Here is a 14987-nt window from a genome sequence, read left to right on the forward strand (position 1 = left end):
AACCCAACCTTTCTCAGCTGGATAAGCAAAATTGAGTGCAGCTACACAAGGAACGGAGGAGGATGGCAAGGAAAAGGAACACAGCTGGGCCCCACAGATGTAGAGAACCAGACTCCATGTTCCTGCTACTGCTGCACATGGAGAAAGGGGGAAATTGGTAAAGAGGAAGAGCAGGATGGAAGAGATAGGAGAGGCAAAGCACTACTTATTAGGAGTAGTGTGTTCCACCCATCGTCACTCCTCTCTCAGCTGTAGTAAATGCCATTGAGGAATGGTTGAGGTTGGATGTGACCTCAAGAAACCATAATTACTGCTCTGGAGACAACAAGGCGATGATATTTTGAGGCCTTTGGGACTTTGGTATCACACGCAGATGCCTACCCTGTGTTCAGTGCCAGTCCTGTAAGATATTTTAATCATTTTTAAAGAGATCAGCATGTCATTTGCTGAAGATTTGTTTTAATATTAGCCAGACTATCCATAGGAAAAGACTAGATTATACAACACATAATCTCCTGCTGTATCTTTTGTATTGTCCTGGGTTGAAGTATATTCTATCACCATCTTCATGAACTGTTGAAACCAGGTGAGGCAGTGCTCCCTGCCTCACCCACTCTGTATTATCTTCTGTTAATGGGCCCATCAGGCCTTATCACGTGACTCACCATCCCATTGTGAGATGCTCCGCCCAGAGGGAGGAACCAAGCATTCCAGCCTGGATATAAACTGAGACTCTGAACACCAGAGGGGGGCTTACGGTTTCCCAGAGGACCTGAGCTACCAGACCTTTCTCCAGGATCACTGCTTCAGGAAGACCACCTCATCTGGACTGCTTCCATCACTCTGCTCAGGTTGTATTCTGACCCTGTCAGTGGTCTTTTGTATTATTGCATCTATTTTATTTTACTTTCTTTCCTTTCTTCCTATTAAATTGTATCTCTGACTTGGAGCCTCTCATTTGTTTTGCTTTCAAACCACTACATGTATATATATTAGAGGTATGAAATAAAAGCCATTCCCTGTCCTTCTAATTTAAAGCCCCCAAAGGAGTTTCTTGTTGTGTAAATAATATACATTTTGTAGCTATGTTCATTTTATGTAATTGTTACGTACAGTCTAAAGAAGTGACAGAAACATATTGTAGTGAATTTGTATATTACATTGTTCAAGAAATTTCTGCCTTCAAAATCCTTTTTCTAGTAAGTTCCTTTCCAATTAATAAAAATTTTAATAATGTGAAAATTACTTTCAGAACATCAACTAGCAACCTGAAAATCTGACAGTCATTATTAAATATAATTGCTTTCAACCCCAATTCCGTAAATTACATAGCTACCAACATCATGTAAAGACCTTAACTACCTTGAACAGTTAGACTCAAATATTGGTCTAATACTTCATAGTTCAACTAGAACTATAAAAAATTATACTAAACCTGGGGTGTGGGGATTTTTTTTTTTTGTACTCTAAAATAAATTCCCAGGTACAATATTTTTATTATTTTAATGTTGATTTGGAACCAACTATATCAAGTGTACTTAATCTCACTTCCTTGTGCTTCTGTCCTTAATTTATGTATTCTGTAAAATCGTTTGGACAACGCTCTCAGGCACATGGTGTGACTTTTGGGGATGTCCTGTGCAGGGCTAAGAGCTGGACTCAATGATCATTTTCGGTCCCTTCAAACTAAACATATTTTGTGATTCTGTGATAGGTGAATATCTATTTTGCTATATTAGATGATATTCTAAAGATAAAAATTATATTTATTCTGCAAAGGCATGTACAAAAGACTCATGCCTACAATATATATACTTTTTTATTTTGATAGACTTAAATACAACTGACAAAACTGACACAGCATAGACTAAGAACAACTGACATAGTAACAAATCCTGTAGAAAAGCCGAAGTTATGTATGCCTTCTTTACCTCAGTCTTTGATAGTAAGACAAGTTTGCTTTGGGTACCCAGCCTCCTGTGCTAGAAGAGAGGGACAGGAAGCAGAATGAAGCTCCCACAATCCAAAAGGAAATGGTCAGTGACTTGCTACACCACTTAGACACAAGTCTATGGGGACAGATGGGATTCACCCAAGGGTCCTGAGAGCCGGCAGAAGTGCTCACCCAGCCACATTCCACCATCTACCAAGAGTGCTAGCAAATCTGGAAGGTCAAGTTAACTGGAGGTCAGCAAACATGACACCCATCTACAAGAATGGCCAGAAGGAGGACACAGGGAAACAGAGGCCTGTCAACCTGACCTCAGTGCAGGGGAATGTCATGGCACAGCCCATCAGCAGAGCGTCATTGCGCAGAACATGCATGACAACCAGGGGATCAGGCCCAGTCAGCACGGCTTTAGGAAATGCATGTCCTGCTTGATCAACCTGATCTCTTTACTCCCTCAGTGGATGAGGGAAAGGCTGTGGATATTGTCTGCCTGGACTTTATCTAGTGGGTTTACCTTGGCTGGACACCAAGGGTCCATCAAATCTCTCTACCAATGCCCTTCTCAGTGGGACAAAGGAAAGAAAATAAGGTGGAAAACAACTTGTAGCTTGAGGTAAGGCATGTTACTAAAGCAAAAAAAAGTGAAAATTTGGCGTGTATAAACAAAGAGAAAAAAGTTTATTCTCTACTTTCCATCAGGGGGTAATATCCAGCCACTTCCCAGGAAGCAAAGCTGCAGCACACGTAGTGATTGTTCCGGAAGGCAAACATTGCAAAATAACAAATGCCCCCCATTCCTTCTCCCTCCCTTAGCTTTCATATCTGAGCTGATGTCATATGGGATGCAATATCCCTTTGGTTAATTTGGGCCTGGTTGTGTCCCCTTCTCGTACCTTTCTCACTCCAGCCATTTGATAGAAGCAGAATGTTAGAGAGACAGTCCTGATGCTGTGCCAGCACTGCTCAGCAGTAGCCACAACACTGCTGTGTCATCAACACCGTTCTAACTACCAATGCAAACCACAGCACTGTGAGGGGTGATGTGGGGAAAATTAACTCCATCTCAGCCAGCCCTAAGACACTTTAGTAAAGCTTCTTACACCATATCCCACAGAATTATCCTGCAGAAAACAGATGCTCATGGCTTGGAGAGGTGCACTATTTCCTGTATAAAAGACTGCCCAATTGTCCAAGTCTAGAGAGTGGCGCTGAATGGGGTCACATCCAGCTGGTGGCTGCTCGCAAGCCAGTTCAGCAGAGCTCAGTATTGGGGCCAGTCCTGTTCAATATCTTTATCCATGCCCTGGATGAGAGGAGAGAGTGCACCCTCAGCATGCCTGCAGATAAAACCAAGCTGGGCAGGAGTGCTGCAGGGTAGGAAGGCTCTGCAGAGGGATCTGGACAGGCCAGATCGATGGCCCAAGGCCAAGTGTATGAGTGCTGAGTAAACAGCTGGGCTTAATGATCTTGGGGGTCTTTTCTGACCTAAACAATTCTAGGATTCTTAATTTTGCAAGTACTTGGCACACTTGGTTCATAAAAATATATAGTTATTTTTACTCTCCTCATTTACATATAAGCTATTTGAGCTTTCTTATTACACTGTACGACTTGAACCCTTTGACTTTAATGGAATTATGAAGATGGTCAAAGATAATCACATTATGAATATTACTGCACTAATGATCCCCTGTGAATTTTCTATTTATTCCTATTCCTAGATGTTTTACGAAACACAACATCTCTGTGGCATAACAAAAAAACTCCCAACATAATTTTAGATTTTCAGCACCGTTCAGTTTCTACAAATCAAAGAAATACAACTATCAAGTTTTCTCTTCCAGCCCTTTACGAATTAGCTGGCCTAATTCAGTTTCATAGTAATACTTAAAAAAGTCCCAAATGAAAACCAAGAAGTTTCAAGAGACTGTCTGAAGAATTTGTAGTGACTTCCACCATGATACACATCTGCCTCATAAAATATATTTCAATTTCCTTTAGAGAATTTCTCTGTGCATCTTGCTGCTGAGTCAGGGTTGGAATTCTCATGCAATATCCTTTGATATTTCAGTCCAAACTGTTAATTATACAGATAAGAGACATCATCAAAGTCAGATAATTGTAGACCAAAATGTATTACTGCAGGGAAATAATTAATGATTTTTTTTAAAACTGATGAAGCCTGAAATACATATTTCTATACAAAAACTAGAAAACAGGGAAATAAAACCTACAAAAACCAATTTATTTAGGCCATTTTACAGTTGACACAATTCTATGTTACCAGAGTCCTCTAAAAATGTATACAAGCCTATTATAAAAGAACTCAATAAGTGCATTCCAAAAGTGATGGTCTATACCACTATGGATACCAGAAACATTTCATAGAATCATGGAAACATGAAGTCACAGAATCATGGAATGGTTTGGGTTGAAAGGAGCCTTAAAGGTCATCTAGTTCCAACCCCCCTGCCATGAGCAGGGACATTGCTTGAGCAGGGATCAGCTTGATGAAACCCCTTGAACAGACTTCTCTGGGCAACCTGTGCCAGTGCCTCACCACATCCACAGTGAAGAATTTCTCCCAATACCATAAAATCACAGAATCATAGAATGGCTTGGGTTGGAAAGGATGTTAAAACACTTAAGATAAACGTACCCTCTTTAAAAAAGCAACCAAACAACCAAAAAACAGAAAACACAATCATCTCCCAAGAGCAGACACTTAACATTTATTTGGTGAGAGAATACTGCCCAAACTGCCATGTACTTTTCCCAGTGATTAGGCATCAGCCAATAAGGGGAAGAAGAAGGTAGAGTTAATGGCACACATCCATTTAGACTGGCCCTTAAAGAGCCAAAAGATGTTGGCAGTTCCCCAGAATAATAAAGTACAGTTTCTTCTTTGCATCTTGGTGGTACACAAGGAAAGGAAAGTTTGAAAATTCCTTTTCTTTTTGGATTCATAATGAAAACCACAAGAGCATGGAATCTTATCTCGAGTCATCTGATGTTATGGTTTCAAATCCACATCAGAAGACACTGATTCCATGGCTTTCAGCTGTTTACATACTGAAATGACCTGCCACTATGCTCTCTGTTCTGTTCTGTCTTTTCTTTAAACTCTGGAGTTTGAAGTTTAAAATATGTATGGTGATGCTTAGTCTGAAAATACAGACTAGGCATACTTTCCTAGACTAAGCAGATGTTTGTCCAATAACTGATAAGAAAAAGCATGTGATGTTTCAGTTAGACATTATACAGTAAATAATATTATTTAGCACTTTTTATCTTTTACTTTTCATCTCCAAGTACACATAAACAACCAAAACAGGAGAAACAAAATATCAGACTTCTTGTAATTAGGCAGTATTACCTGCATACTGCAAACTGGGAAACTGAGTCAAAATAGAACAATGGAAGCGTCTATAAGACCTCTCTGTTATTCCAATGAACTTCAAAGTACTTTACTTAATAGCATTAATAAACACTCTAAGTGAATACTAGTACTTGTGCTATAAATGTCGCTGGCACCTCCAGGACACTTTAAAAAATTGATTAGTGCTACACTGGACTGCTGAGTCATCAATGACCCTCCTTCAACTAGGACAAGAGGATGTCTTGTAAGCAAGTTATTTATATTCTTAATATCTTCAGCACAAAGTACAGTCTTGTTAGGTTTGGTAGTCATTAAATGGCAATTTTTTTGTATGTGCTGCCCTCATCTATAGATTTCTTATCAGATCAACTTTAGTCTTAGGTAAAAGCAATTACAAATAGGCCAACTTCTTTTAGTCTGAAAGAAGAAAGACAATATTGAATCATGCATACTACAAAGGTTTGTTTTGGCCAGAAGCAAGACCAAGCCTCCATATTAAACTCTGTGTATGCAGTATCCCTAGTTTATTCTGCCTGGAAGCAACAGAAAACTGGAACTCAAAGGATTTTTTTTTTTTTTAAATAAAATGTGCAGGTGGTCTTGGACTTCCCAAGAAGTCCCACAAGACTTCCCACTTTTAGAAGCTGAACAGGCCTTGTTTCCTCTTCAGTATCTCTTTTAACTTCACAACCTAATAATCATGATCATCAACCCAGAACACAATAATAAACTACTTTTTATCTTTGCTGTGTGTTTTGAGAGAAACTGTTGTAACACGTTTACCCTAATGTATCGCATGCTCACAGATCCCATTCTGTATTGTCATGTCTGCAAATATTTACAAAGCAAAAAATAATGTCTGACTCAGCAACGCAAATCACATGTCTTTCATGCTGTTCCATATCATTGCTTCAGACCAAAACAACACAAAAACACCACTGCGAATTATAAAAGACAGAAATACTATTAGTGGCCTACAGCCAACTGTGGTCTAAGCATTTGCTTGTGAGCTCATCACATGCATGCAACATTTGGAATATTGCTCAAAAGCCTTGGCTGCACAAATATAGACCCTCAGTCAAGGAACTCAAGCAACAGTTTCATTTGAGTAAAATCAGGGGGATCAGCAGCTGATCTGCTTTAAATGTTGCAACTCCACACCCAGCTCGGCTGGCCACACCAGAACACATGGTCCTTTGCAGAGAAAAAGCAACAGGATTCCCAAGCACAGGCAGAGAGCAAGGCTGCAGCATGCTAAGGGTCTGCACGCGGTCTTCATCAAAGTGTGACTTCTTCAGTACGTCCATAATATCTGCTGAAGAACTGCAGAAGTGTCTGACTTCAGCATGGGCACATTCGCTGTAGGCTGCAAGGCTCACTAGCACATGTTCCAGCAAAGATGAAAGGTAGAATGTGATCACATATAGATCTACCATCTTCCAACAGCCCCGGTATTAGTCCACCTGGTACCTACAAAGATCAGCAACTACAAGTTGCCTCAGATAATTTTAAAGGTACAAAACTTAATCAAATTGTCAAATTATCACAATTAGGAAGACAGCAATTAACTAATCATTTCAGAGGCCTGTTCTCTTCATCACTCCAAGAAGCAATTTCACCACAGGAAGTCTTCTGAGGAGTAGCACACCCATCATACTGCCATTAATATGAGAACTTTATTTTTATTAGGGGTTAGTGATTTATATTAGGGGCAATGATTTATATTAGGGGTTAATGATTAGGGGTCTTCATTGACTATATGGAAAAGATCAGCGTAATACACATTTTGATGTTCCAAGCATGTAAGTTTTCAATGAAAACACTTGTTTGAAGTTTGAGCTGGATGGAAGCTTGCTTAGCTTAGTCCAGAGATGGCCTCAGCTCTTCTACGAAGATGTCAGGCTAACAAGTCATGAAGCTTGATAAAACACAAAATAATTTTAAAGAATGAAACAGAAATAACAAATATGTACTTTTATTACAAACATATACTTTTCTTCTTTAATGAGATTACATTTGACTTCTGTATCAGAAAGAACTGCAATTCTGTCCTGCTTCCTGACTCAGCATTTCCATTCTAAGAAAAAATTCTCCACCTTCTCTAAGTCTTCTTTCAGTGACTAAGAAAGGCATAAAAAGTATTAAGTTCAATATGACTCCAAACTTTAAACAAAAACATCTTCCTAAATCAACTGTAAACCCATTACATGCATTGTATACATAGTGGAAAATAAACACTGGCAAATACAGTCTTGGAAATGGCTCAAGTGACTGGGTTTTTGAAAAGGGTTTATAAAATATGTAAATGTTGTCAACTGGAAGATGTTAACTTGAAGACTGATGTTCACTCTGTTCATTTGCAAGGAGAACATCCTGCATTTTGCTGTCTAAGAAGGTACACGGCAACGTGCAAGAGCAAGTTCTCCCACGTGAGGCTGGAACACCCCAGGCTGCTTCCCGGCCAGAGGCCCATCACTCTTCCCAAACTGAAAGTCGTGGATCCTAGAGGTGAATTTCAGCAGTGCTGTTTTTATGCGATCCCCCCCATTCATTCCCCGTGGGGCCACGGCACACGACCACGTCCACTCGAGGCACCTGCGTCCCGCACTGCTGCGCGGCGGACCCTGGGCAGCACCTCGGCCGTCCAGGACATCCTCTGGCGGCAGGTTCCGGAGGGAACCGCACCGGAGTTCAGGCTGAAAACACCCTTCCTACGGGGCGGGCGGTGTCCGGGAGCCCGCTGCCGCCCTGACGGGTGCTCACCATCCCCGGCCATCACAGGGGACGAGGTGGGGCAGTGCCCAGCAGATCCAGGTGAACCCCAAGCCCTGGGCGCAGACCCTCCGGTCGAGGAAATCCCCCAACCCGGCGAGCAGCACGCCGACAGCCCTTCCAGGAGTCGAAGGCGGCGAGGCTGTGGCAGGCCGGGAGAAGATCCCGCTCCCGCCGAGGAGCCCTGGGGCGACGGCGGCGCCGCCGACACACGGCCCCGGAGAAGCCTCCGCAGCTGCGCCGGTGCGGCCGGAGAGGCCACAGAGCGGCCGCTCGCCCCGCTCTGCCCCGCCGCCGGCACACCACAGGCACACGGCGGACATGGGCCCAGGGGTGCCGAGAAACGCCCGGCGGGGCCCGCCTGGGCAGCCGGGACCGAGCACTCCGCGTTGTGAGCGGCCCTACAGCCCGGAGGGGACGCTGGGGGTACCGCCGACTCCCAGGAGACCTCCTCGAAGTTACCCCGAGAAGTTTGGGACCGCCCGGAGGTGCAGCCGCCGGGCAGAGTCGCCCCCTCAACCCACACCTCCCTCCTGCCACCTGGCCGCACGCTCGCGGACCGGCGTCCGGGACCGGACCCCGGAGCCGACCCCAGGAGCACGCTGACCCCCGGGACGGGAACCCACCCGGACCGACCGCAGTCGTCCTCTGGGCACGCTGCACTCGCTCCCGGGACAGAGAGCGGCAGCCCCGAGGCGCACTTAAGAGCTTTCCCCGCAAAAGCAGCCCTTGGGAATAAATAAAGCAGCAGGACACTTACCATCTCGCCTGATGTTGGAAGCCCGCAGGGCTTTTATAGATCCGCTCTGGGCAGGGGCGGTGGTGCCCTGACGGCTGCAGAAGTTCGCACAGACGACGGCGTAGAGCAGGAGGAGGATGAGCAGTTGCATTGGGACCGGCTGCGAGCGGGACCGTGTCTCTGCGAAGAAACGGGCTCTCCTCTCCCGCCGAGGGTGCTTCCCTCGCTCGTGTTCTCTTCCCCCTTACCAGACTTTTTGACTGTTGCGGGTTGCTTATGAGTTTGGGGGAGTTGTATGCAGGGGCAAGGGGAAGGCACAATCCCTGCAAAAAGAAAAGCGCAAAAGCCCGGAGCACGCGAAGCAGCGCTCACCGCCGCCGCATTACTCTCCGAGCTGCCTCAAAACTTCCTGCATGCCGAACTCTCGGCTGCCCTTCTGGGCCGGCCAAACTCGGCAGAGGTGCGGAGCGCCCGGGCCGGGACGGCCGCCCACTCCCCTGGTCCAGCCCGGCCGTGCCCCGGCAGCAGGCGGGGGTTGCCGCAGCCGCGCCGCACCCCGCACCGCCCCCGCCCGCCCGCCCGCCGCGGGAGCCGCCGCCGGGGTCTGCAGCGCCGGGAGCGCCCCGCTCTCCGCGCCGGGGAACGGGGGAGGAAAGGGGGCCTGGGGGAAGGGGGCGGGAGCGGTGCCCGAGCCCTCCCTGGGCTAGCGGCCGCGCCGTCTCCACTCCGGGCAAAAAAGTGGCAGGAGGGATGGTGGGAGGAGGGGGCTGTCCCCGGTGCGGAGTGAATGCCGGGCTCCCGGCGAATGGGTAGGACGAGAGCCGTGTGCCAAGGGCTCTCCGCCAGCATAGGGGCCACGCACCCGCGGGTCCCGTCACCCTCGGGCCCGCGGTGGCCACGTAAAAGTCATCGCTGGGGCGAATGACTCAAATCTCCGAGCTGTGCCAGGGCGAGTGAAGAGACTTAGTGGGACAACTGGTGAATAACCCGCAGTTGTCCCTCGGAGAAATATATGGGCTTCTTCTGTCATGCCAAGCACTGTCCAAAACCTTTCATAAAAAGTTAGTTCTTACTAATTTAGACCCTCATTAAATTGGGTCTGGTACTAAAAGATTGTATTACTGCCTGGAAGAGTTTAGGTCTAAACCAAAGGTATTGTGAGGGTTGAGATCAGATTGCTAGTTTAGTGCTCTTTTTCTTTCCATTAGCCGAATGAAAATAATCAAAAGGAAAAAAGAAAAAAAAATAAAAACCAGAAAACGCTCAGGTTTTAACAGTTCTCCAATAAATTTTCCGTACTCAGTTTATTTCTTACAACATTTTATGCAGTCTTAGGCAGTCTAACAAACTGTTACATGCTGCCAGATCTTTAACAACACGAAACATACGTCACTAGCAGAAGAATGTCAATATGGTGCTGCATCAGGAGTCTCGCATGAGGCCTGCTACACTGTGAGGACTGCCTCTGGCTGTGTGAAGCATTTTCTCCAAGTGCATGCTAGGATGACAATGGGACTGAAACATCTTGTATGTCTTAAGAAACCAGTGGGGTGCAATTCTGTTATGCATAATTCATGCTTCTTTATCCCTTTCATGTTCCCCAAAACTGACAGCGAACCTAATCCTGCTCCCATGTGGTAGATAATGGAAAGGCTTCAACAGTGCTTCATTTGTGAGCAGATGTGCCTATATTTTAGGTGCCCATTCAAGGGGGGGGAAATGGGTACACAGAGGGAAGGTGGCCAATTCAATGATCCTAATAGAAACAGAAAGTCAAATAGAGGACACAGACTGAATGAGTATTGGGGAGTTTGGGAGGTGTTCTCTGTTCATCTAGTCAAAGTGTCTGCCTCTCTCCAGTTACCTTACAAGGAACTGCCAGTAAACACCAATAGAATCCTAGCTCCTCATCTCTCTTATGACCTTTACCACAACTCGTGGTGAAGTCTTGCCTTTCTTAGTGCCTTCAGGCCCTCCTTCTCTTTTAGATTCAGGATGCTGGAGCCCGTAATTGGTTCTCTTTGGGGAAGTGGCCTTTTTGAGGTGAAATAGAGAAAGAAGGACAGATTACCTTCCAGCCAAAAAGTCAGACAAAAGGTGTTTTGACAGTATCTGAGCAGTTGCACAATTCAGTCAAGAAATGGCACAATTTCCAAGGCTGTTTCTCTTTCTGTATCCAAATTCAGCCATATAAATTTGCTTATATAAAATTCATACATCTTCCCAAGACCTGCATCTAGAGACAGTCTCTCTGGCCCCATGCCTCCCTGGCTGCAAAGGTCCAACTTTAACAGAAGAGTAAAAGAGGCATTTGCCTCAAACACTCCACAGCTGTTTGGCTGACATGCTCCCTGGCTTGATAGAGACTATAAGTTTAAACTTCCTCAAGCCAGCCAGGGCACAGAACTGAGGTTTCCTCAGCGCTTTTCTTTTTTCTTCTTTGTTTTTAAGAGTACATACTGTTGTGGTACATACGATGAAATTCCTGTTTAGGTAGCAGAGATTCTTGGTTGCTCAGAGAATTCTCAAGCAAAACAGCATGAGGCCTCATAAGCTAGATGATGATGGAGACAGGCAAGTGGATTCCACCAGCAGTGGCTTTGATACATACTAAGAGGAACCCTTTATAACTGCTGTCATATGCTCATGGTACATTTCTGTTCCGCCCTATACAAAGCATGGGATGATGCCACTCTGTTCTTAAAGCAAAAAATATTTCTGTAGCAGAACAGACCTCTTTCTCAGGTCAGAAAATAGGGAATAACATAATGGGATCTAAAACAGAGGCCAAGCTCTATGAATTATCAGATGTTTATTTTAGCCCTAGTGTAAAAAAAACCTGCAGATTTTCCAATTTGATGTGCAGGTGTACAGAAAGATTTTGGGACAGAGAAGCAAAACTAACATGCATGTAGACTGTTAGAGGAAAGTCCTGCATTCCAATGAATGTTGCTACAGCTTCTTAGTTCACTTTAAAAACTACTAGACCCACTAAAACCCAGAAAAGTGTCTTTGTAATAAGGTATCATAGAGCTCCTGTCAGAGAGAAGTCTGGATCATGCTCAGACAGTTATAAGCATATCACTGGGTCTTTAGTTTCTGGAAAACATTCTAGCACATTGGTTTATCTGCATTCTAAGTGTTTGGGATAATTTAAAGCATCATGTAGTTTCTACAGGAGGACCTATAGCAAGTCATCGTTGCTGCACAAAAGAACACACTGATGTATAAATGTGATAACATAGGTAATTATAGATTTGTCAGCTCAACTGGGATCCTAATAAAAAAGTCTTCACAGTTGTTTTGAAACTCAATTAATAGAAATTAAGAAGAAAATAATATAATTATTTTCAATCAGCCTGGAAAATCTGATCATGCTAACTTGGAAATCTGGTTGACAAGCAGAATAGTATCCAATTATGGCTTTCATAACATACCAATTGGTACTGCATGATTTGAATCATATGAAATGAAAGCCATGCATACTAAATGTTTTCAAACTTCTTAAATGACAGGCTTAAAAATGTTCATGAAAAAGGGAAACCTTTTTAAATGGATTCACTTTGAGAGAGTGCCACTTAGGCTAATTTTTTACTTCTGCATTGGTTTACATTTCCAACAATGGCCTGTGAAAAAATGCAGCTATTGCTGATGACTTCTGAAGATGACAAAAAACTTTGGGTAAGAATAGGGTGATTTATAGCATTGGTGATATATTGAGACAGATGTTTAGATACTGGATATAAGTGTACAGCTGATCCCTGGTACAGCTTATGCTTTAAAATAGCCGCTGGCAGCACTGCCCAGTACCTGTGGCATCCATCTCACCTCATTTTAGTCCTCTGGAAGTGCCTGGTGTTAGCCAGTCACACAGGTTCTCATTGTTCATGAAGAGAATTGGATTCCCATCAGAGGGCCCTCTAGCCCAGAGGTTTTAGGCAGTCATGCTGGGGTGGTTTGGAAGGTCCAGTTTCTCTCCACTGACTATGGAGAGAGTACAGGGAACAAATACATTCATAGTTATAGGATAGAGTATTTTGTCCTAGAAAGCACTGATGCAGAAAAAAATGATGGGTGTGGTTTATCAAGGAAGTCAATGGGCTGTAACCATCTCTGTTATCATTTTTGTCTGGGAGATGCTCCAGAGTCATACAGTTTGTCTATGGAGCACAAATGTTTGTCTGGAACATTTGAACTATGTTGATTGAGTAGCAAAACCTAAGAAAATTCTGTGAGTTTTCTCTGGGATCCTTGAATATTTATTTAAAGAAGGTAATATCAGTTTGAGTAGGGGCATTATGCCTTCTTCTGTTATTATTAGACTGCTGCCTCAGTTCCTAGGAATAAAGGATCATAAAATAAAGGATCATAATGAAGTGAGAAACACTGAGAGGAAAACCACAGGGTTAGCTGGAGGTTGAGAAACATGCCACTCAGGGAAAAGCTTAAAAAATCACAAGCCATTTAGCTTGTCAAGGAGAAAATCAGAGGGGTCACAGCTACCTCCCGGAGGTAGGATATTGATTCTAGAAGGCTATTCTGTCTAGTGGACAATGACATACCAAGGTGAAAGCTGGAGATATACAAATTAAGGTTTGAAGTGAAAGGCACATTTTTCTCTGTGGAAAGCTATGGAAGTATCAGAGTTCTTCACCACTGAAAATCTGAAAGACAAGATTTGATGTTTTCCTGAGACCAGTCGAAGGGTTTCAGGCTGTGCTAAGGAACTCTTGGGGTCTGTTGATCACTTCTAGAAAGTCTGTAAAGGCAACAGAGGAAAGCATGTTTGTATGTTCTATACTACAAGCTACAGTTAAAATTTTAAGTGATTCTGCAGTTTCTTGGAAAACAACAACTAAAAAAATATACCTCCAAGAATTAATTCCAGGCACTGTGATTTCTGTTATATAGGAGAGCAGCCAAGTGAGGGCAATGACCTCATCTCCTAGTTTATAATCTGTGAATAAGATATAAGAATGAGCAGAGGTGCATAGAGTAGGATGGAGAAACATCTCAAAATTGCTAAAATATGTCTTAAGTAAACAACTGTAACCATGATGGAAGACCAAAAGAATGTAAGGAAAATGAGACCAAAGCCATTATATGTCTGGAATTAGAAAACACAGGCAGAGTCACGTGTTACTAAGAAAATCACCCCAGGCACCATGACATCAAGAAAAAAAGTGCAGCACAGGGACCTATGGCCAGATTTATTACCTGAGCTACAGGCAGTGATTCAACAACACACAAAATCCCCAGTGAAACTGATCACTTTAGGTGATCAGAGCTATCAAACACAAGCCCAAGCACTGCTGCCTGGTATCACTACAAACATAGCATTGATTTGTGAACCTGTTTCAAAACTGAACATTAGATCTGGGCCACAGACCTGCGAGTGGTGCTGCTGTTTGTCCTTCTCCAGCAGCCAGCTGTGCAAGATCACTTGTCTGGCCCATTCTTGAGAACAGCTGCAGGCAGCTTTGATTTATCCACTCTTCTGATTTTCCTTCTTGTGCCTGCACCACTACAGGATGCTGTGCCCTTCTCCCTTTCACCATTTATCTGCTTCTAGTCCCAACTCCTAAATTACTTTCACTGGCTTTATGTAACTTTTGGATAGTTCTCCACCACAGATGTTGAGATAAATATTGCACCAGCATACACACAGGAAGTGAGAAACAATATCCCAAGCTGAACACTCTGATATATTAAGTTTTGAGAAACTGCTATATCACTCAGGTGATGATTCCCCCTCTCCCTGGTACCTGGTGACAGTACCAATTGACATATAGTCTCCATGCAATATTCAGAGTCATGCTTTCAAAAACTGAATATAATCCACAATGAAATAAGAAATGTTGCCCTCCTGAGGTTAAGTAGGAATTTTATCCCCCATTTATATCAATGGAACCAGCATTTAGACATAAATTTGTGTTCAAAAATATAGGGCTATGTTTTCTCGTAAGTTTTTCATAATAAGAAAGTAATAGATTCAAAAAGACTGCATTTCTTCTGTAGCCCTGTTCCCAGGTCTGTAGATTTAAAGATAAAGAGACCTTTCTGATATGATATAGCTTGAATTCTTGCATTAATAAGCCAAACTGTTTTATCTGATCTGCTTTTTCTGCTTAAAAGCATGGTGTCTT

General features: G+C 43.6%; 1 protein-coding gene across 4 annotated transcripts in view; it reads right to left on the bottom strand.

The window, feature by feature from the left end:
• Positions 1-9333, bottom strand: part of PDGFD (platelet derived growth factor D) — a 141661-nt gene extending 132328 nt beyond the window's left edge. For all 4 annotated transcript variants that reach the window (XM_066175755.1, XM_066175751.1, XM_066175752.1 and 1 more), the window contains exon 1: positions 8863-9333. In XM_066175755.1, coding sequence (XP_066031852.1) covers positions 8863-8992 — 130 coding nt within the window. In that variant the 5' untranslated portion in view covers positions 8993-9333. The remainder of the gene's footprint in view (positions 1-8862) is intronic.
• Between the last annotated feature and the right edge of the window lie 5654 nt (positions 9334-14987).

This window comes from Chamaea fasciata, unplaced genomic scaffold (genome assembly GCF_029207755.1).
Source record: "Chamaea fasciata isolate MVZ Bird 193981 ecotype frontalis unplaced genomic scaffold, bChaFas1.0.hap1 SCAF_2, whole genome shotgun sequence".
NCBI lineage: Eukaryota > Metazoa > Chordata > Aves > Passeriformes > Sylviidae > Chamaea > Chamaea fasciata.